This window comes from Haliotis rufescens, unplaced genomic scaffold (genome assembly GCF_023055435.1).
Source record: "Haliotis rufescens isolate VD_foot unplaced genomic scaffold, xgHalRufe1.0.p SCAF_20, whole genome shotgun sequence".
In the NCBI taxonomy this organism is placed as follows: Eukaryota; Metazoa; Mollusca; class Gastropoda; order Lepetellida; family Haliotidae; genus Haliotis; species Haliotis rufescens.
Genome location: NW_025963891.1, coordinates 8,877,162 through 8,901,845, shown reverse-complemented (window position 1 = coordinate 8,901,845; position 24,684 = coordinate 8,877,162). Strand labels below are relative to the sequence as shown.

The following is a 24,684-nucleotide window of genomic DNA, read 5'->3' as shown; positions in this document are numbered from 1 at the left end:
ACATGATGAACCAATGCTGCAACCACAAGCCAATGTTCGAGTGAGGGATATTATAATTTTATACATGCCGAAATATATTACTTCACACCATGTTCGAGTAAAGAGAGTTTGCTCTTAATAGTGATATTGTTTACTAAAGATATTAAAAGGAGATTTATTTCTATATCAAACACAGCAAATGCATAGAAACTCAGGATAAAGATTTATTTCGTATCAGATATTCACAGACAGATTATTATATATCGTTTATATATAGACATCAACCTGTTTTCTAATCTTCAAAGCTGCAAATCCTTTCCTTGAACTATTTGTGAACGGTCCTGGTGTCTTGGGTCAACACGGTACCAAGTTTAGAACATCTGGTAGAAATTGACATTTATAGCAGAATAGTAATGATATAAGTTGAATGAGGAAAGTGCTTTTAGTAAGTGCTGTGCAAGTGTGTGTTTTTTCTGCCAATGAGATTTAGGACATTAAAGAAATAAAAAATTGTGGCGATTTCAGGCACAAAAAGCAAAGAAACCGACAAATAGAAAACTACATATTACACGACTAGCAACACCATACTGAATAAGTTCTGGAAGATACAAATATACAGACATGGTAATTAACACTTAACAGGTGGTAATTGATTGAAATTGACACAGATTGAAATATACATCACGCCAACAGAGGGTCTTAGAAAGGTACACATTATCGTTCATAAGTCGTTAGGGTGGTATATTCGTCAGATTATCTATCGGGAGAATGTATATTGTTAGAAAACAGTTGACGTCAGTTTTGGAATAGACTTATTTATTACTGGAAACCGTTGAGCGGATAACGACCGATAGGGGGGTCTCCATCAAAGATGTTGAACCTTGGGCCTTTCATTTATCATTCATCAACGCATAGAATTCTGGAAACAACAGAAGAAAACAGATCAACAAGAAGTACTACAAAGCATGCTGGATAGCTATGTACATGAAGAGCAGCGCAAGACAACAGATGTAAGCGTGCGGTTAGTGCGCATGTGCAGTGCAGACGGAACAGGAAGACAAAATAATTTGAATGACGGGAAAAGGTCAAATGGTAATGGAAGCCCGCCTTGAAGGGGACTTGCGAATCGAATCAGGGGAAATGTGGGTCACGTGCAAATTCAGGTTTTTGCACGGGGGTGTTGACATTATGAAGTCTAATATCCACTGTTCCGCGGCTGTCAAAGATTGTTTTTAATAAATATTACTGCCGTTTGGAACAAACATGATTGTGGCATAAGGTAACCAAAACCAGGTCTTGTATTGGCTCTTTCACGCAGATGTCATCAGGTTTTTGAATTCTGGAAAAGAAGATGAATAAAAAATATTGAATCCACAAAGTATGTATACAGGTGGAATTGTCCTTGCGATTTTGCATTTTAGATTTTGTTGTTGATTTAGTATTACTCTGAACAGTAACACGTTAATGGTGGGTCCAAGTTGAATTTACATTCAAATCACACACGTTCTATAAAATGTGTGGCATGTTGTTACAGTTTATAGTTCAGGGTCACGTACAAAGATGCTTATACACTAATATGTTTCAATAAAATCATCAAATAAAGTTATTTAAGATGCGATAACTCATATTTCTGTTTGATTTGGATGTAAACGGTCATTGTCAGTATACAATGGCATCCTTGTGTTCATTGTGAATGCCTCTGGAGTCGATGATCGGAAGTGGATCCTTAAGAGTTGAGGCTTTAATCAAGGGCAAATAATTTGAATGTAAATGCAACATGGACAGAGAAATACACAATATATGTATTACCTGTAAGCCAGAGGGGTAAATGGTCATAGAAAAAGCAAAAGGATAAACATTATGGGATATCATTTGATTAAATTCGGATCTTTCGAAAAACACGGGGGGTGGGATTCCACGTCAAAGTCAATATCTTCATATTGGGCCAACAGTATATAAGTATGTGTTATTTGTTTAGTTAAAAAGATTGACAATGTAAAGATGCCAAAACCGATGCATATAAATTTGGTCACTTTAGAATACCAAAGGTGCTTATAAGGAGGTTGCCAGGAACTGACAAGGAGATAACAATATCTGCTAAACTGTTTCTGCTCCTGTTCTGCTGAAAAGGATGACAGATCATTAAATCAAAATCAAACGTTATTCCTATTAATAAAATTCAATGTTTCTTAACCTTTGGATACGCTGGTTAATTAAGACCAGAAACAGATCTATTTATCATATGAATGTAATGTAACATTGATTACAGTTCATAACATAGAGCATTCCGAAGTTTCCTATTCCGGTAGGCTGTCAAACACTTATATTCGAAAACAATTTCATTAGACTGAGATAAATGTACATTTGCGTTCATCCATTTCTTTCTTATTTTCTGCAAAATAAACAATTATCATCAATTGAATTTTGTGAATACATTGAGTTGCGGTACATTTGTGAACATAAAACCAAAATTGCAATCTACCTTCGGCTTGAAAATACTTATTAAATTTCCCTGTTTTACATCGCACAGTTGTTATCAAAAATAGTGTTTATTACATATCCCTTGTCCATGGCGATTAAGTTGTAATGCATATGTTGAAACTACAAATTTGTAGCTCGCACGGTGGTCATACGTGAGTGTTTTTGACATTAGGTCCATAATATTTCTCTGAAAGAGGACAGTGTTTCCACTACATGGCAAAACAGATGCACGCCCCGCTCCCCCCCCCCCCCCCCCGAGACACAGCAGTACAACCACAACATTGTTACATGAAGGCCTGTGTGAGAAATGTGTGAGTGAACGCGGCTGCGAAGAGAAGTTCAGTAACATCCCTGTTTGCTACCGTAAGGTGCGAGGAAGGACAGAAACAGCAATGCGATTTTCGATGAATGTAAGTTTTGTTTGTTTGTTTGTTGTTTAACGCCGCACTCGGCAATATTCCAGTTTCATGGGGGCGGTCTGTAAACATGCAAGTCTAGACCAGAAAATCCAGTGATTGATATCATGAGCATCGATCCCCGCAATTGGGATCGATGACATTTATCAACCAAGTCAGCGAGCCTGACTACCCGATCCCGTTAGTCGCATCTTACGACAAGCATAGTCGCCTTTTACGGCAAGCATAGGTTGCTGAAGGCATATTCCACCCCGGATCTTCACGGGTCGATGAATGTAAGAAACTTACGTTATTAATCCTACTTCTACTGCAGGTATAACACATTTTCATTACGTTCTGTCCAACTAATCTGCTCGGCACCAGTTTTCAAAATGCCAAAATAACATATCCTCTTAACGCATCTTAAACAGAATAAAGAGCGTTGTCACCTTGAACTTGAGATGTCACTAACTATCACGTATCACGTATTTGGGTTAAAGACAAAATACCTTCATAAGCGACAAAGGTAAATAACTTTTTACAATGACCTTAGCGAAACCTTCCCCAATGCATGTTGCCAGAAGGTCGTCTTCTACACAGGACCAGAACCTAGAGAGGTTACATACCACGTTCACGGATGGAATAATCATTACCTTTCAGAGCGTAATCACACAGGAGAATTGGCATGAGGGAATCTCGGACCTGCTCGTTACATTTGTTCCAAAACACATATTTCCATTCTTAAAATGAGAAGACAACCACGGGCGGCGGCAATAAATTTAAAAAACCAGACCAAACTAAACCTGTTTCTTACGGCTTGAATGAGACGCAGTTTGTGTTTGTTTGTTTGTTGTTTAACGTCGCACTCCGCAATATTCCAGCTATATGACGGCGGTCTGTAAATAACCTCATCTGGACCAGACAATCCAGTGATTGACATCACGAACATCGATCCACGCAATTGGATACGATGACATACATCAACCAAGTCAGCGAGCCTGACCATCTGATCCAGTCAATCGTCTCTTATGACAAGCATGAGTTGCTGAAAACCAATTCTAACCCGGATTTTCACAGGGTCTTAGTACATGTATGTATATATCACAGTGAAATACGACAACACTTCGAAACGAAGAATTCTAAGATCCTGATACCTTCGTAGTCCACCGTTCCACTGCCGTCTGTGTCTGTCTCTGTGATCATGGCCTCAATTTCTTCATCGGTCAAGTCATCGCCTAAACTCTTAAGGATCCACTTCAGGTCATCGACTCCAATCGTTCCTTTGTGGTTCTTGTCTAATACACGGAAAGCATCTCGGAGTTCTCTCTCGTCTTCATCTTGCCTCAATTTTAATTCGAAAATCTGTTTAAATTGATCGAAATCGATAGCTCCCGTTGCTGAAAAATAATTACTCTCATTAATGTAAGGAGTCTAATTCCTTGGACACATCTTTAAATGCATAGTGTACATGCAGGTTAGCCTTACTGGTAATTAATTTTGTTTTTGTTTGTTTGTTTGTCTGTTTGTTGTTTAACGCCACACTCAACAATATTCCAGCTTTATGACAGCGGACTGTAAATAATCCGAGTTTGGACCAGACAATCCAGTGATTGATATCATGAGCATCGATCCACGCAATTGGAATACAATGACATGTATCAACCAAGTCGGCAAGCCTGACCACCCGATCCCGTTGGTCGCGTCTTACGACAAGCATATGTTGCTGAAGACCTATTCTCTTCGCGGATCTTCACGGGTCTGCTGATAATTATTATTTCGTCTACTTACTTAACTAAACTGTTTGTCTCTGTCTAATGTGAGGTAATTGGATACACAAAGTACATTAATGTAATAGTGACATTTTGAAGAATGTCGTTTCAAATTCATCTTAAATAGTTGTATGTGCTGTAGTGGTTTTTTCACTATACCTGTATAACTAGCATCTCTCGAGGGAATCTCACTATACATAAATGTATGCAAATATTAAGTGTTTGCAAATATTGACTGAATTAATGCACTAAATTGGCGTCGTGTATTCAAAACATCAGTCTCGGTATTAAAAAAAATCATAAGTTTCCATTTCCAGTTTTCTTCATTGGACCAGTATTTCTTACGAATATTGTGGTATTGAAAACAAAGAGAAAGACAGTAAGTGTTAACAGCGGGTTTAACGCCTCTTTGAACATTGTGTCAGTTATATCAGGAGTGAGTGAGTATGGTTTTACGCCGCTTTTAGCAATGTTCCAGCAATATCACGGCGGGGGACACCAGAAATGGGCTTCACACATTGTACCCATGTCGGGAATCGAACCCGGGTCTTCGGCGAACGCTTTAACCACTAGGCTACCCGACCGCCCCAGTTATATCAGGGAGTGTGCGTGCTTGCGTGCATGCGCTGCCCGTGCGTGTTCACCCCTTTACTGAAATCCACGAGCATGCTATATAGTTTTCACAAGTCCAATGGGTGAACTGGGGATTCGAACCCAGGACCTGAGAATTCTAGCATCACTAAAGGACACGATATTCCACAGCTATTATGTATTTACGCCAACTGAGCCACCCCTCAACGTTGCATGTATATGGATATTATTAATAACAGAACGGGCTTTATCTTTTCTCTCATAATACATTACAATGATAGACAAAATGGCATAATAACATTTTAGATATTGATATGAACCAAAATATGTTGGTCATAAAACGACATGTCAAGTTTATAAGGGTTGTGATGCAGGTCTTAGACGTATACCATTTTGGTATCACAAGAGTACACGGGTATGGTGCTGACAGACCAATGGCCATTATCAGTAGGAATCTGGGATTTGAACCAACAATCGACGGATTTGGGCACAACTAAGGGGCGCGACTCTGCACAGTGAGTGAGTGTGGTTTTACGCCGCGTTTAGCAATATTCTAGCAATATCACGACGGGGACACCAGTAATGGGCTTCACACAGTGTACCCATGTCGGGAATCGAACCCGGGCCTTGGCGTGTTGAGCGAATGCTTTAACCACTAGGCTACCTGACCACCCCCGACTCCGCACAGCGAATTTGACAAATGTATAAACAGTGCTCTGAAACCAGGAATCATAAAATTGTTGAATCCTGATACCAAACCAAGAACAGGAAACCCCACAAATGTTTTCACGATCAGCGGGCAGCACGTATGACGTAAACATCCGACATAACAATACCAATGCTCACCTTCCTCGTCCAGGTCATCCGTCCAGCCCTTCAACGTCTCTTCATCTACCTGAAGTCCGAGCCCTTTGAACACACTGCCAATGTCTTTCGTTGATACACTACCGCGACCTTTCTTGTCGAAGAGAGCGAATGTTTGTGCAGCATCTGGAAGACAGGAGTTGAAACGCATTAATTGAGGGATTGAGTGAGTTGGGGTCAACGCCTCTTTGACAGTATTTCGATCATATCACGTCTTGTCAGCTTAATGTTGAAGGACATCTAAAGAGGTATTGGTTTTAGACTAGGCGATCCTATCCTTCGTTAATACGGGCCCCATTTTCACGAACAACGCAGTACGCCCGGCATTTTGTGTATAATTGTATAAGTCTGCTTATCTCTATCTAATATCTAAGAAATGTCTCGGTTACAAAAATATTGTTCAAACTATGGTTGCGTGGAACTATTTACATGATTTTTTGGATATTCATTTTCAAACTGAAAGTGAGGGGGCATATAATTTTTATTGGGAAAATTGTATTGTGTCTCAAATGAAATGAAATTGGTCAACGTCATCTCATCATGATGTAATGTTCATGAACCGTTGAACGAAACACAAAACACACAATTCTGGAAAAAAGATCATTTAGTGGGATTTTATTCATCCACATTAGGTTGAATATTTACACCTACGTTAAAATAGACCTAGGTAAACTAAATGAAGCTATATGAAAATATTTTCTCTCCATTCTGATTTGGTTACCGGAAACTGCTGATTGTGCAAGATTTTAGTATTTACCTTACCTCACGCGGTGCGTTGGTACCACATGTGTATCCCATTATACAGTATCACATGACGGAAGTACACACTCCGCCGCAATGGACGTTCTGGGGGAACAGTTCATCAAAGGAACATATACAGACTAAGTAATAGATACAGGGGCGTTCATGTAATTACTTTCTGTAACTGAATCTTTTCACATAAGAATTTATTTTTCATGCATATTTACAAACCATGTGTTTCTGTTATTAATTGGACAGTGTGTAAAGCCGTTTTATGGTGTGTTTGTTCCGAATCACTATATTGTTTGTTTATTTATTTAGAAAAGTCTGGATCAGGCAATCTAGTGATTGATATTGCGACTAATCAGGTTTCGATGACACGCACGCGGTCAACCAAGTCATCGAGTCTGGACACTCAAACCATTCACTCGCCCCTCACGACCCCCAATGGCTGTTGGGAACGTAGCTTACCTTGGAGTCCCCATGGGGTTACGGGCGACAAAGAAATTGAGTACATCAGAATGATAATATAAGTTGTCAGAGCGCAGTTAGGAATATTACAGCAACACCACGACTACCTGTAAATACACGATGACACACAGCAACACAAAAAGAGCTGTACGCATTGCAATCACCAGAGTATCTACAGTAGCCCCTTCCCACAAGTACGGGGTACAGGCGTCCCAAAAGTGAATTTTCTCCTGTATAACTAAATGTGAGTTGTCTCACCGTCGTAAACGTGCATGAGACAATGTAACATAATACCACATGACATAAATACTACCTTCTTAAAAGTACAGGGGAATGGGATACACAATATATATATGGTTAACACATTCACGCGTATTAACATCGCATCATCACAAGCGATGCATGTTCGAATACATGGTATAGAAGGAAATGCAAGTATCGTCTGTACATCTATGAGATGATGTGAAATGCAGTTTAACGTTGCGTTCAATATAATTGCACTTACATAGCGCGTGCATGCCAGTGTTGTAGTGCCAGCCCGCTGAGATACCATGCTGCAGTTTAACATGGAGCATGGCATATTATACTGACTCCGAGCCGACCAGTTCTTGTTTTATCCCCGTAACGAGCGCGACGCAAGCTGACAACTTTTGTACCATATTTTCATATGACGCGGCCAGAGGATCGAACCACTGACCTTCCGCTCTCCGAGCAGACTCCCTATCCACTAGACCACGGAGGCAGTTATATACGTAAGTGAGTGACACTAAGTGACACCAGCATTAAAGTTACGTCAATTCAGGCTTGTAATAAGTAATTACATGCAAGATTGATATTCTAATATCTAAGGGACTCCGAATACCCACTGGTCGGCACATCAACACAAGGCAAGGTGTATTTAACTATCAGTTGGTAAAGTTAGTACACTCCTCCAGTTATACCTATCAACACTTTTCTTTGCAGAACATAAATATTGTTCCTCGGCAAATCTGTTCATACAATATGTTTCACATGTCTGTAACTGTCTATTGTGTACATGCAACCTCGCTTGTAGCACACTTCAACCTATATACCATACTTCAAGACGATAACAAGAACTGTTTCCGTCAAGCTTCATCATTAAAACACTATCTTTATCCACCGTGGTAACCCAACAATCCGTTTCAATGCGGTATTAACAGCCTGTAACCAAGGTAACTAGTTTCCAAGCATATATATCTCTGGTTATTTTCGTCTCTGAGCACGCGAGGCATTTCTTCGAGGACTAATTCCCTGATAGAGACACAGCCTCCTTATAAGGCCCCTGGTGTCAACATCTGGAAGCTTCCTGTGTCAAGGGACACAACTCCAAACTGGCCTTGGGTCAATATGCCCGGAAAGTAATCAAGCCCTTTTCTTCTTGCCAACACGTGGTTTCCATTATTTAACACAAGATGGGAGGTAGTGGCAAGGATGGTTTACATACACCGCGAATGTTCGTGATAAATATTATCTGGTGCCGGTTCATCTTTGCAAGACAAAAGCAACACCCCAATATTGAAGATGCAATCTTCATATTAACAGGCGAAGCAGCAGAACTGATAATATAGTTACATGTGCCAGCGGTGGTATATCTCACACGCTGTTTACTAGCCTTGCGCTAAGGCTATACGGAATGATAAGTCCATGGATGTTCAGTTATTCTGTCCTAAAATCGGCAAGTCTAGGAAGGACTTCAGTCTTTAATAGGGACAACTTGTTCTTAATATTTATGTAATCTAGGAAATTGGGATTTAAACTAATAATATATTTCTTGGAGACTTGTGCGAGTCTAGCTGCTTCCCTACTACTTGGTGTGTGGGGAATCCTGGATCAGCTGCATGAGGTTAGCAGGAGAGTATTGCTAGTGCCGGGCCAGGTATCACCGCCAGATTTAGCGCAACACATCTTGAGATTCAGCAAGCGCTGTGTATCACGGCATGGACTGGGTGCCCTCTCCATTACGCATAGTTCGTCGGTTATATCTTACACCACTTTGATGCTTCACCATTTGAGCTTACCAGAATCTTAACTTCAGACGATATCTATCACAAGATTAATATTGTCAAGAGTTGGATAAATGTTGTCATTAATATGTATATTTCCAATATCGAAAGGAAACTGTCATAAATGACACTTCAAAAACACAGACTAGTTGTAGGCTTAGTTTCCTTCTGCATATATCTACAATCTACAAGTTACTTGATGTTACTGATATTGAGTATCTCCAACGTACAAGTTACTACATGTTACTAACCTCCCCTATCTACAATCCACAAGTAACTACATGTTAGTGACCTTGTATATCTACAACCTACAAGTTATAAAATGTTTCTAACCTTGTGTATATACAACCCAAAAGTTACTATATGTTATTAATCTTGTATATGTACAACCTACAAGTTACGACATGTTGCTAACCTTGTGTATCTACAACCTACAAGTTACTACATGTTATTGACCTGGTATCTCTACAACCTACAAGTTACTACATGTTACTAACCTTGAGTGTCTACAACCTACAAGTAACTACATGTTATTGACCTGGTATATCTACAACCTACAAGTTACTACATGTTACTAACCTTGAGTGTCTACAACCTACAAGTAACTACACGTTACTGACCTTGGGTGTCTCCAAAATACAAGTCACTAGATTTTACTAACCTTGTGTATCTACAACCAACAAGTTATTACATGTTACTGACCTTGAGTGTCTACGACCTACAAGGTACTACATGTTATTGACCTGGTATATCTACAATCTACAAGTTACTACATGTTACTGGCCTTGAGTGTCTACAACCTACAAGTAACTACACGTTACTGACCTTGGGTATCTACCACCTACAAGTTACGACATGTTATTGACCTGGTACATCTACAACCTACAAGTTACTAGATTTAACTAACCTTGTGTATCTACAACCTACAAGTAATTACAAGTTACTGACCTTGGGTATCTACAACCTACAAGTTACTAGATGTAACTGACCTTGAGTGTCTACAACCTACAAGTTATTACATGTTACTTACCTTGTAAATCGACAACCTACAAGTTACAATATGTTATTAACCTTGTGTATATCTACAACCTACAAGTTAATACATGTTACTAACCTTGTGTATCTACAACCTACAAGTTACTACATGTTACTTACCTTGAGTGTCTACAACCTACAAGGTTTTACATGTTACTGACCTTGTACACTGACAACCAACAAGTTACTACATGTAACTGACCTTGAGTGTCTACAACCTACAAGTTACTACATGTTATTGACCTGGTATATCTACAATCTACAAGTTACTAGATTTTAGTAACCTTGAGTGTCTACAACCTACAAGTTACTACATGTTATTAACCTTGAGTATCTACAACCTATAAGTTATTAAATGTTACTAACCTTGGGTATCTACCACCTACAAGTAACTACACGTTACTGACCTTGTAAATCGACAACTAACAAGTTACTACATGTAACTGACCTTGAGTGTCTACAACCTACAAGTTACTACATGCTATTACCCTTGAGTATCTACAATCTACAAGTTACTAGATGTTAATGACCTGGTACATCTACAACCTACAAGTTACAACATGTTATTAACCTTGTGTGTATCTACAACCTACAAGTTACTACATGTTATTGACCTGGTATATCTACAACCTACAAGTTATTACATGTTACTAACCTTGGGTATCTACCACCTACAAGTTACTACATGTTATTGACCTGGTATATCTACAACCTACAAGTTACTAGATTTTACTAACCTTGTGTATCTACAACCTACAAGTAATTACAAGTTACTGACCTTGGGTATCTACCACCTACAAGTAACTACACGTTACTGACCTTGTAAATCGACAACTAACAAGTTACTACATGTAACTGACCTTGAGTGTCTACAACCTACAAGTTACTACATGATATTACCCTTGAGTATCTACAATCTACAAGTTACTAGATGTTAATGACCTGGTACATCTACAACCTACAAGTTACAACATGTTATTAACCTTGTGTATATCTACAACCTACAAGTTACAACATGTTATTGACCTGGTATATCTACAACCTACAAGTTATTACATGTTACTAACCTTGGGTATCTACCACCTACAAGTTACTACATGTTATTGACCTGGTATATCTACAACCTACAAGTTACTAGATTTTACTAACCTTGATTGTCTACAACCTACAAGTTACTACATGTTATTAACCTTTAGTATCTACAACCTACAAATTACTACACATGTACATGTTATTAACCTTGTGTGTCTACATTCTACAAGCTACTACATGTTACTGACTGACTGTTACAACCTACAAATATATCATATGCACAGAGTTGAGAACAGAATTCATGTTGATAAAATAATTGTTTTTGTCGTCATGGAGAAATTTATTCCACTATACAATGGCTGTCATCATCAGGAATTGCTCAAATACGTGAATTAAAAACAACACAGAGTAGTGACAGCGTTACAGAATTCTCTCCACAAGCGGTGTGACTTGCTGTCTACGTTTCGCATGCTCTTTCTACGAATATTTGATAGAGAGTCATATCACGCTTGCTCAAAAGTTGTTAGATCAAGGTTGTAACATTCTGGACCACAATAAAGCTTTCAGACACTGTTATGGAGACGAGGATGACATTTCCAACTCATTAGTGCCAAAAATGATGCCAGATGCAATTCCCAATTTTTGAGTTGTAATATATATTCACGTGGTTTTTATCAGGTGAACAATTGACTTGCATAATGTTTATGACCTGTGCCACCGGCGGGACAAGATACGCTCACCTTTTTTGTGAACACCTGATATCATATCACTATTTGATAGTGAATCATAAACATATCTTGCCGTAAAAGGTGACTATGCTGGTTGTAAGAGGCGACTAACGGGATCGGATGGTCAGGCTCGCTGACTTGGCTCTACTGAGATCAAATAAATGCATTCCAATTTGAAACTTGATATTAAGTATAACATGGAATGTATCGATTGACATTCAACTGTCTTCTAGCTGTGTAAGCAACAAGCCATCTGTCAAGTCAGACCAGAACAGTGTCGTGTGAAGCCGTTTTGTTGCATTGGGAGAGAAAAAGATATCACATTAAAACAATTTTCCTTTTGACATTTCGCATGAGTGATAAAGAAAGCAAACAGTAAATCATAACTTGAGTGAAGAACACAAAATAAATACAAATAATAACACATGTGGTTATCCTCAACCCAATTTATCATCGGTTTAAATCTTCAAAGAAAATGAAAAGAATTTTATGTTAAGTGCGTCTGAAACATATATACAATTAAGCGCCTGTTTATGTTGGAAAAAAATAGTTGAGCTCAAAACCTTTCAAATGATCTCCAACCAAAGTCCCCTGGCACACCCTGACCCCTGAAAATCAAATGTTTGTTCCCTAATTACCACCATGAATCTCCGTCTCAAGTCGGCTGTCAAAGCCAAAGCTCTATATCTTCATACAACAGTCTAACAAAGATTCTAGCAAGTATAGTCGTATCCATTAACATCAGTTACTTCTGACAATGAAGTATAACATACTAATGTAACAGTGTGTGCCCAAGGTCATGTAGGTGCATATACATGTATCTATACCACTGAGACGTGTTGCTTTGCGCATACACATTCATCACACATTCCACACTGTAAAACCATCACATACATCACGGCGGCCACCACTGGTTGCAGCGAGGTAGTCTGCAACGATTATCTTCTCGTACCCATGTTGAGCCTAATAAAGACCAATTTCAAACGATCCATCGTTTGCTTCTCTATCTGTCTACCCCTGCAGAATCACCAATGTGTTTTGGACTAAAGCACATGGCATAGAAAGAGCTTTGACTTGTCATTGTATGGCACACGTCCAAATTAGCTTTCATCCTGGCAAGTTCGGATTGCTATTACAAATGCAAGGCGGTCTACTTTCTGAGGCTCTTGCCAATTACGATTTATACTCCTGGAATGAAACGTGATGAAATACATGTAAAAGATATGTTTGATTTGCATTGGCTGCTTCGTTGGGTATTTTATCTTGTTAATTTGTTATATGATTGATCTGTAAAAATACGTTTATCATGTCTGCTGACGTTATATCACGGGAAGGAGAAATTAGTGACGTGACCGGTGATGCTATTTTCCGAAATGCTTACACTTCGTCACGTGAGGAAAAAAACTAAATACAAGAAAAACATAACAAGTACAAAAACAAGATCGATCGATCTTATCAAGCAGGTCATCGAGGCGGTGTGCAAAAGGCGTAAAATAAAAAGCCACATATCCACGCGTGTGTCTTATCGTTTACGTGTTTCTTCTTTTTTCGAACACTACTGGCATTCACGAAGACATTGGCCGTCTCACAAGCGCCTATCTAGACAGAGATAACTTACATCCTCTCGTACAAACGTAACCTTGTAATGTACACGTAGCCGATGTGGATGTAAGCCATTGCGTTTGTGGCACCATCCAAGCTACATAATATATTGTTTTAAATATTAACATAACAATCGTACCTCGTCTCGAGTCACGGGGAAAGGGACATCCAGACTGGGTTTATTATTTTAAGAATAGTTGGAACATGTTTTTGCTTGTTTGGATTTGTTTTTAATCCCAGTGCTCCATGTTGTATTTGCGCTCCTGATTTGAATTATCCAAGAAACGAAGAAATGAGATTTCATAATTTGAAATGCATCGTCACAAAATTGCATGTCCTAAACTCCACTGAAACGATGTACGCGAGTGGCAGTCAGTGGTAACACTCACGACATCAAATCCAGAGGTATTACTGCAATGTTTGAAAAAGGGGGTTCGTTTTTAAAGCATATGTTTTAGTTCTTACAACAAGTTCTTGACACAAGCGGATGTGTTCTGGAGATGTACGTACACGTCATTTGGTTCACAATTTCACCTTGGATCAAGGTCTTCTTAGCAGTTAGTTTCCCAAGAAACATACAAACGTCAGCCTTTTCATGCATTTCTGCCTTAACTTGTACTTAATGTTGCTTTATGTTCACAAATGTAAATATGTCATTAAACAAAATATGCTTTTTGCCATTCATTTGAACATTGTTATTATTCAAAGTGTTTTCGAATGTATCAAAAATAGACGGCAGGAAAAGGTGTGTATCATATCTCGCCTTTTAATGTTGGATTTGACCCCTGTGGGTATTATTGGGAACACCCAAGGTTAGACTTGCTCAAATGTCTGAGGAAATAATTACTAGTATAAACCATAATTCCTCGATTACAAGTTGTCCCGATGTCTAAACTTGCCCTTTATAAGAATATAATTACTACACCATCCATCATTCGGTACAGCCTGAGTGCAAGGCTACCCATGCAATGCCAGCGCCATGTTAACATGAAGCGGTATATTTGGTCACAGTGCGTGCCGCCCTGGTGGTGTCATCGTAACACGAGTGTTAGGGCCGTTTCTCATGCAAAAAGGAACATGTTTGTCGGATCAGGTCCCTTTGTCATTCAGCTAGGTCACACATTGTTACCTTCTGGCTCTTATGACAAGCATTGCGTATTTGGCTCTTGTTCTTCGCCAACCAATACCCACGTGGCAGACACATACATAATACAATTGGTTGGTTGGTTTGTTGTTTTACGCCGCACTCAGCAATATTCCAGCTATATGACGGCGGTCTGTAAATAATCTAGTCTGGAGCAGACAATCCAATGATTGATATCATGAGCATCGATCCACGCAACTGGGATCGATGACATGCATCAACCAAGTTAGCGAGCCTGACCACCCGATCCCGTTAGTCGCCTTTTCCGACAAGCATAGTCACTTTTTACGGCAAGCATGGGTTGCTTAAGACCTATTCTACCCCGGATCTTCACGGGTCACAAAGAACCTGCACGTCCCAAAGCGGGAGAGATCTGACAATCGGTTTTGGGAGAACAGATACAGATAATCGAAGTGAGGATTGTGGGAATATGCGGGATATACACACCTGTGCATAAAATGGACTTGTCCGACATTGCCGAGGTCAGATTCGATTGAGGGAGTCATCATTATTTAAATACGGGTGAATATTTTTGTAGCTTGTACAATTTATCGTCATCCTTAAAGAGGATGTTCATAATGTTGATGTCTCATATAAGAAATAAACGACTCGGTCGTTGTTTGTCGTACAATAAAACACTGCAGGGTGAATAAACCACTCGGGGCTGCGCCCCACATGGTTTATTCTCCCTGAATAAACCACTCGGGGCTGCGCCCCACATGGTTTATTCTCCCTGCAGAGTTTTATTTACGATAAACAACTCCCACGGATGTTTTATTTCTTAAATACAATTTTCCATCGAAATAAGTACATCTGTACCTTTTATGCATGTTTATATAAATATTGATTGCTAACATTCCCTATTTTAAAATGGCGATTGAGTAACTCAAGGGTCAAAGCATCCATTCTTTAGTGTAAATCCCCCTATCATCCTCATTCTTGATGTGTTCATGTCACGATTTGACAGGAGTATTGCTACAAGCGGCGAAAACTCGCTCTTACAATATCCATGAAATTTAAACCAAACATTGTCCTATTTCTGTTGAAATAACATTTCCCAGCGTCCGACTATTGCGGCTACCATTGCCTGCATTACGCTGCAACAAGAACCAACGTATTGTGAACTCTTGCCCCTCTAACATATGTAAGAATTCCGGTACGTTTAATCCCAGATGTCAAGGGGCAGAAGCTACCGCTAATAATACCTGTGATGCATATCCTGGAATGTCTGCCTTGCTAACTCTCTCAGGAATACTTGAACAGCTGTGTAGCCAGAAAGTTATACTATTTACTTAGCGTATCTAGTGCTCGGTAAATACTCCCAAGGGTTTGGCCATACAAACTGCCAGATCCAACAGTTAAAGGCAGCACTGATATCTGGTTTAACAGATTTATATTTGCCGAGGAGATGTGTTTTATATATACTCCAGCAGACACAGTTTACCATGAAGCTTATGTGAAGGATAATAAGAATACACGACATATAGACCTTGATGCCCTATTAATGAGAAGTAGGGATATATACGCTGAATTTAAATGTATTACAGTTACGCCGTTCAGTTCAGCTATTTACCACTTTGCTGAAAATCACTGGTTAAGTACTTAAGTCACTGGTTAAGTACTTAATAATGGTCAATCTGAAATTGAAAACCACAATCAATGTATCAATTAGAAAGATTAAACATTGAGTTTACCCCCTTGGTTTTGAATATTTGACTTTATCTCAAAGAACAATCTTTTGGTCTGTAGAATTTCCACTTTATCTGTCGACCCTGCGTGAACACAGACACAGACACAGACACACACAGACACAGACACACACACACACACACACACACACACACACACACACACACACACACACACACACACACACACACTGCTGACAATGTTCCGAAGGATGTCATGTCATCGTGAAGTCAGTAGATGTGTAATATGTGCATTGCCACAAAACCCTTTACGAAGATTCAGTGGAACCATTTCACGGCTTTTGTTTACTTTAACCTTTGACTTTACTCTACTTGTCACGTTTTGCTGACAATGGATGATTAAATGTTATTTTACGTCACAGTGAGCAATAGTACCGACGTATTACAGTTGGATGTAACCGGAGATGATGTGTCCTGCAGAGAGATTACTGCATTTGGAAACATCTGTGTTCTGAGCAACTGCCTGCACATGCTAACAATGCTCCAAAAATGGGAACAGATTTTATGCTTCGGAAACAGACATATAGTATGACGCTTATATCCCCTTAAGGATAAAGAATACATTCATTTCACAATTACCAACATCTTATCGAAACAAGCAGAATTGCAGTCCGCGTGGTATTTCATGATATTGTATAATTACTATTAGGTTATTAGTTTTTCAGGGATAATATCTTTTCAAATATTTATTCTTGTTTTCATGCATTGAAAGACAAAACAGATGTCTTGTCGTTTCAATTATTGTATGATTTTCTTTGATAATGATATCCATTTGAACGTTATATAGGGACTGTCATCAACCCACCCATGATAAATTAGCTGTACTTGGCACTGGATAAGAGTGGTAGCGTTCAGCTGCTTGTTACAAAATGCACATTGCGGGCTACTTTGGGAGTTAACACATTCGAGTGAAACCATGTTATGGTTGATTTTGCATAATGACCTATGCATGCGTAAGATTTACTTGTTTACGGTTAGTTCAGAATGGCCAGTGAATTCCTGGTTCAGAATCAACTGCAACAACAATAGCGTGATGCCATTATAATAGTTTAACTCATAGGAGTGTCTCTTTAGACCCGCGTGATGCGTCACACTGCAATGATTACCATCAAGCTCCAATAGTAACAATGGATGTTTGTTTTAAAGCAATCTCATCCTTCGGTTATTAAATCCGCCTCATGGAAGGAAGACAACCTCTGAAGAAACATATGGCCACTTGTTTCTTCAAGGCCAAACTTCAATCCCAATAGGTCACTTCTGGTCCATTATGAGTGAGTGAGTATGGTTTTACGCCGCTTTTAGCTATATTCCAGCAATATCACGGCGGGGGACACCAGAAATGGGCTTCACACATTGTACCCATGTCGGGAATCGAACTCGGGTCTTCGGCGTGACGAGCGAAGGCTTTAACCACTAGGCTACCCGACCGCCCCTGGTCCATTATGGAAACGGAACATTCAAGGTATTTACACCAGTTTTGTACAGCATACTACAACACTATGGTATCTTAAGTATTTGCTTGCACTTACACAAAGTGTAAGAAGGATGTTGTCATAGCTTTCATAGAGCAAAAATGTACCAAAGAAAACCGCTACGTGTATTGTCGTCCTGTCAGGCCTTTGGTAGTATGCTTTAAATTTTTATTGTTCAATGAGCATGTAAAGGCAGTGTTTGGATTCGGTCTTGTTGTTTGATAAATGGTATTGAAGATGGTTGATAAATTAGTAATCTGCATATTCTCATTATCATGTTAGTTATGGGATTTTATCAGAATTGCGAAATGACAGAATGAACACTAGAAATAAATCAAATCGTGTCAAAGTATGTTGTGCTGTATAAAACAAATATTTATGATTCTATTTGTAATGATTGCTACTTAAAATTCAGTTTTCTTGTTCTAAATTCTAACATGTCCTATTGTGACGTAAGGGCAATTAACGGGTCAACACAAAGCGTTTGATCATTTGATTCTTTGAAAGGCATTAAAGTTACGTAATCATATAAACTTTGCTTGTAACCAAATATCTTTTTGTTTAAAATAGAATTCGAAAATGTCATCATCATCATCATCATCATCATCATCATCCTTTTTATCAACATCATTCTCATTATTATTTACTGTTGATTAATGTATACGCTACGTCCATACTAACAATGATAAGACACTAACGGGTGGTAATTTGAAATACGCTAATACTATCCCTTTAGAGTAGAGGTGGGTAATTATAGGTGCTAACCAAACTTTTAAGGACGAGGAACTGATATCTACAAAGATAGTCCATCATTACTCCAAACATTTCAAGGTTTATGACTTACTATATAAGTTGATCCTGAAGTAAATATGGAACAGTACAGTAATGCGTTTTAGTATTTTATTGTGGTTCATTGCTTTTGTATTCACTTGTAAACTTACTTTTATACATACATGATTATACTTATTAATGTAATAAATACTGATTTCTACCACTTTATGTAAAATTGCTCACCTGAAAGGATTATCCTCATGATAAGTATGAGAGTGTTTTCTGGTAACGGCTCTCTTTAAAAAACATGCACATTTGATTACATTGCATCTGTTCTTCAATGAAATGCAATAATCATGGTCTATCTTATCTTTTCAACTGTTTTTGTTTTTTTAAAAACACCTAATAATTGAGTGTATCTGGTTTCCAAATTATTGGGAATATCTTTTTTTATAATGAAGTAAGACTGAAACAGCTAAAGAAACTATTTTTTATGATAACGGTAACGGATATAAAAGCTATGTCACCAAGGAATTATTATGTACAATAACAGTTATACAATAACTCTGACATCATAAACACACAGCAAATATATCTCATTTACTGGAAGTTGCATAACTGTTATCATGCTTAGGGGTGCTACTTTCGAAGTCTGATTGTGAACAATGAACCATTTTCTGCACATGGACCGGCTGTGTATCAAATATCCAGCTTTACAATGAGGATATATTCCAACAAAGGGATCTGCACGGGCATCCGAATGTTCACAAAGGGCGATGTTATCAAGTGTCATGTCACTAAAAGATCAGAGTGCGATTTGAATAGCTTCCTCAGCTCTGCGGGAGTTTGAAGACTTTGGATATGGAACTGATAGAGGAATGTTCTTACAGTTACATTCGGCAAAAGTGTTCATTATTACGTATCACTGCAGTAGTTATGTTACACAAAGATTGTACTGTAAGATTAGTGCTTTTTTAGATTACCATTTACATTGCTTAACATTTCGTAAGATTTGCATTGCACAGGTGTAAAGTCAATGACATTTAATAAACCATGTGACCATAAATAGTTGTAGGGCCCGGAGACGCCCAAAACGAGAAAATACCGGGGTTAAACTGTTATAAATACACCATCTTGATGTCTTAGTAACAATAAACATCTCATCATCACGTCTCATGACGATCGTTGGTTGTATTCTAAACTTAGAATGACTGATCAGGAGGATGAACTGCCCTTTAACTGCTCATGCACTCGGATCGCTTCAACCTGATAAGCCGTCTTCACTCGCATTGGGTGGAATCCATGTATTGGAACCAGTTTGAATACCATTCACGTGACTGTCACAAGAGAACACATTCTGACCGTACACGGAACAGGCAAGAATAAGTTGAAAATGTTTCTATTGTGTTTCACCAAATACAAGTGCATACTTAATTTGGTTTGAATAGATTCCAAACAAATTCCAAATGGACGATTGTCGTAACACCGGCTTATGCCTACACAAATATACCTCATATATATGCATTAACTGTTTCGTCTATGCGGAAATAATGTTATGTTCTTCACCGCTGCCCAAGTAACAGAAGAAACGGACTCGGCTCATTTGATGTTGATCATGACGTTGCCTCTAACGAAAACAGTAACCCGGGGGCCACATACACATGTGGGTCATGAAAACACTCATGGTCATGGTGGCATTGATAACAAATATTTCATGATGCAAGGAAGAATCTTACATCAATACAGATGTAAATCTGAACGCTCTCAAAACAATAAATTTGAGTAAATTCATGTCAAGAACTGGAAGATACTAGAAATACTGGATGTGTGGTAATGCGTTATGTTAGTCATGTGTCGAATGCATGGGGCATCTTGTTCCGATGTTGGAAATATGAATTTGCACTCGGAAAATCCAACCCTAACTATTACTCACCACTAAACTGTTTTTCGGTAACCTTGAATTCGGTCTGAAAAGTAAACAATACACAATTATTTATTGGTGCAAAATAATTGACAGGGGGAACAACATAGAGCAAGGCACATTTAACCAGAAAGGTAAATCACACAATGGGAAAGATTAGGCTATGATCAATATACGTGTTTTGTATCAAAACGTCTGTCCAAAACATTTCAATTCGTCAGAAAAAATATCCAATAACCACTAACTGAAATACATCTATGGCTTGGTTGAAATTCTTATTCACACAATTTGGTTATTCCTTTGAACAGTTATTCCTTTGTTATTAATGTGAATCACGAATGCTTGATTTTGAAGCCACTTTAACTGTATGTTTGGCTAAACCCACGTTCGTCATATCCGAAGCTGAAGCCATGGAACATTCACAATCGTTCAGTTATACCACTAATATAACAGCTAGTTAAAGGTGTCTGAAACGTAATAGCAAGAGACGGGTCATTCTAAAAACATTCCACCTCCGTTTTGCAATCTCACGTGATGGCTTCCAGATGTGTTGCCATTAGTAATCTGTCCGAAACCGGAAACGTAGAGTCAGCATCTTTGATGATTCAACTTCGTAGATATATGCTATAAATAGACGCGGATCTAACGGCCCAGTAGACCGATGTTTATAAATATCTTCAACAAGTTATAAATAGTTGAGTGCCTAGCAAAACATCGTGTTGTTTTTCTTTGGCTTGAGTTGAAGAATACAACACATGCGGTTGGTTGGTGCTTTGCACAGTTGAACAGAACACAGGCAGCTAACGGGACTGGATGATTCTGTTTCTAAGATCGTGGTGCTTTGTAGAAAATACGGATGTGAAGAAGCTGCTCTGAAGACTTCTGACTCATCGTTGATGATAAAGGAGAAGGAACATTAACACTGGTTCTTTGTACGGACCGTTTTGCATTATAAAGCCTCGGTTTAAATTTCACACAAATATATATATACATCAAAATGTTTATGCTTTCACACTTACAACTTATACTCTTTTTTCATGATGTATATTTCTGCTTTTCATCACGAAAGTGTTTCTCAATACATCATCCGTTCGCCGGTACTATTCACAAACGACATATGCTTTTTATTTGGCGTAAGTTAAGGTAATAAGTCGCACATTTGTTCCGATAACATACGGAAATGGGAATGGTAAAATGTCGGAGGTTATGTCTGCAACGTGCAGGTGGAATCTACAGTTAGGTGGTAGCAATAAACAGGTACAGTACATCAAACAATACCTACAGGTGTAGCTTATGTAGCGCAAATCGGAGCTACTCTATTATGACCTGACATTAATAGAAGTATCAGCGAGGGTCTCGGTTCGACATTTTGCTGAGGTGGTTCCCGACTCCCAGAATGAATTCACATGTCTCCTGTGTCTGTGTAAACACCCTTCGGACAAGGAACACGCACATAGAATCAGGGGTTAAACGATGCAAAATGTTAGTTATCCACTCACCATTTTGGCTTTGAAATCTTTTACTGACTATCCCCCGATAACAATTTTCTCCAAAAAGACCTGGAACGGTAGCAAGCCGGAATTAACAGGAATCTTCACTGCGCACGCTCCGTATGTAAAGCCGGCCTCGCTCTGAAATCTGATCCTTGCTCGTCTGTCGTACAACCGTCTTACCCTGCACCCTTTTACGGTATGTTTGCACGTGACTTGCTCGAGCTGTGTAATAATCGTCTGCTGCTTATATCGTCTGCTTGGGATGCACTCTGCGGCAGAAACCGAGGACCCCGCTGAGCTTCAGACAACGCTACTCCACTTGTAATATAGACAACGGAACACAGTAGGGAGTTTGCCTGTGGGAGATTTGTCCATTTTCTGGGCTATTTTTGGACCGAGAGAACCTCGAACATACACACGCATCCCGTCGCGTTTGTAATCGGACATGTGTTTATTCCTTTTCCCATTGAACTGATGGAGATATTTGAAAATAATCCCCATTCCTTGCCAGGCGATCAGCCCTACTTAAAGTTGAAGGGTTTGTGTCTGTGTCATCAGTATGCAGGAATTCAGAATGTTTGTAGTCCCAGATATCTTCTGCACATGTGGGCGATGTGGGATCTATATTTTTATATACCTATCGTTTTATAGAAATCCTATTAATTTATTTTAATTTATTCTGTGAAACTGGATTGGCATTCTTTATTCGATTTTGCTGGTAATACACGTTCCGTAAGACCATACATCGAATCTGAACGGTAAAGAATAGACTAAAATATTATCAACACAATAAGATCCCTTATCTATTTGTCAGTCTCAGTGGGTATTATTTTATCGCTGCAGATAGAAATGTGATCAACACAATCAGATCCTAGTGATGTATATTTGTCAATCTCATTAGGTATTGTTTGATAAAATACTCATATTCTGTACAGACACAAATGTGATTGACACAATCAGATCCTAGTGATGTATATTTGTCAATCTCATTAGGTATTGTTTGATAAAATACTCATATTCTATACAGACACAAATGTGATTGACACAATCAGATCCTAGTGATGTATATTTGTCAATCTCATTAGGTATCGTTTGATAAAATACTCACATTCTATACAGACACAAATGTGATTGGCACAATCACATCCAAGTGATGTATATTTGTCAATCTCATTAGGTATTGTTTGATAAAATACTCATATTCTATACAGACACAAATGTGATTGACACAATCACATCCTAGTTTGTTTTTTTTGTCAATCTCGTAAGGTATTGTTTGATAAAATACTCATGTTCTATACAGACACAAATGTGATTGACACAATCACATCCAAGTGATGTATATTTGTCAATCTTGTTATGTATTGTTTGATAAAATACTCATATTCTATACAGACACAAATGTGATTGACACAATCACATCCTAGTGATGTATTTTTGTCAATCTTGTTATGTATTGTTTGATAAAATACTCATATTCTATACAGACACAAATGTGATTGACACAATCAAATCCCAGTTGTACATATTTGTCAATCTCATTAATATGTATTGTTTGATAAACTACTCATATTCTATAGAGACACAAATATGATCAACATAATAGATCCCAGTGACATCATGCATATATTGTATTACTGACATACGTTTGTGGAGTATGTGAATTAGATAGTTTTATTCATTTTGCCCGTATGCTAAAATGTGTTAAGCAGTCACTTAATATATTATATGTTGTGTCTGCAGATATGAATGTAATACTGAATCCAACTTTCGCAACAGCTCACTGCATGTAGGTCTTCCTATCATTAAGTCAGAACATGCTGACCACGCTAAGTCGGTTACATAAACAAGCGCAAGGTTACACGCGCGACATAGAGATTGTCTCCGTAACGAGGTAATCCAAACCACACGCATGTACTTGTAAACATGCAATCCTCCACAGGGAGTCGAGACGCGCATTCGAGGTCATCTGCAACGCATGCGCGCCGATATACCTTTCCAGATTGTAGTGTTATGTAACCTCACCAGCGTTGGCGGGTCAAGTGTCTGATGTCAGTTATTCTCCCATTGGCACCATGTAACGAGGGGGTAGTGCCATGAAGATAGTAATTGACATAGACATGTGGTTACTGGTAACATATTTTATGTAACCGTAGCAACGTGATTGTGTACGACGGTTAAAAACGAGACGGTATTTTTGTGCATTTTTGTAGAAGTATATATCCACATTTCAGGTGCTGAAAAATAAATTACTTTCCTTCTCAGACAAATGGCATTGAAACTGTGGATTTGAACATGCATTCTTTAACGATAGTAAGTAAGAGATTCTGCTGGGGCGCTTTTTATTAATTATTTATTCTTTCCATGCGCCCGAGTTGTTTGACAGTATCCATATTGATACTTGTGATCATACTACTTTCTTCCACATTTTATTTTTTTATATTTTTTGTTTTTGGTTTGTT

General features: G+C 38.6%; 1 protein-coding gene across 2 annotated transcripts; it reads right to left on the bottom strand.

Moving 5' to 3' along the window:
- Positions 1–190: 190 nt before the first annotated feature.
- LOC124130965 (troponin C-like) lies at positions 191–22,393 on the bottom strand. Of its 2 annotated transcripts, none has more exons than XM_046494028.2 (5): positions 22,229–22,393; positions 20,742–20,775; positions 6,062–6,205; positions 4,010–4,252; positions 191–898 (listed from the first exon to the last, which is right to left on the bottom strand). In XM_046494028.2, the coding sequence occupies exons 1-5, from the start codon at positions 22,229–22,231 to the stop codon at positions 870–872; spliced, it is 453 nt and encodes a 150-aa protein (XP_046349984.1). In that variant the 5' UTR covers positions 22,232–22,393; the 3' UTR covers positions 191–869. The 2 variants fall into 2 exon arrangements, with proteins under 2 accessions (XP_046349984.1, XP_046349978.1); XM_046494022.2 differs by having other exon boundaries at positions 191–1,318; positions 22,229–22,385.
- Between the last annotated feature and the right edge of the window lie 2,291 nt (positions 22,394–24,684).

What these genes read in the sequence shown, in the direction of transcription:
- LOC124130965 (XM_046494028.2), bottom strand. An exon ending in TACCGAAAAACAGTTTAGTG is followed by an intron (nt 6,206 to 20,741) that starts GTGAGTAATAGT and finishes CCTGTCTTCCAG; the next exon opens with ATGCTGCACAAACATTCGCT. An exon ending in TGGAACGGTGGACTACGAAG is followed by an intron (nt 899 to 4,009) that starts GTATCAGGATCT and finishes TGTTGTTTCCAG; the next exon opens with AATTCTATGCGTTGATGAAT.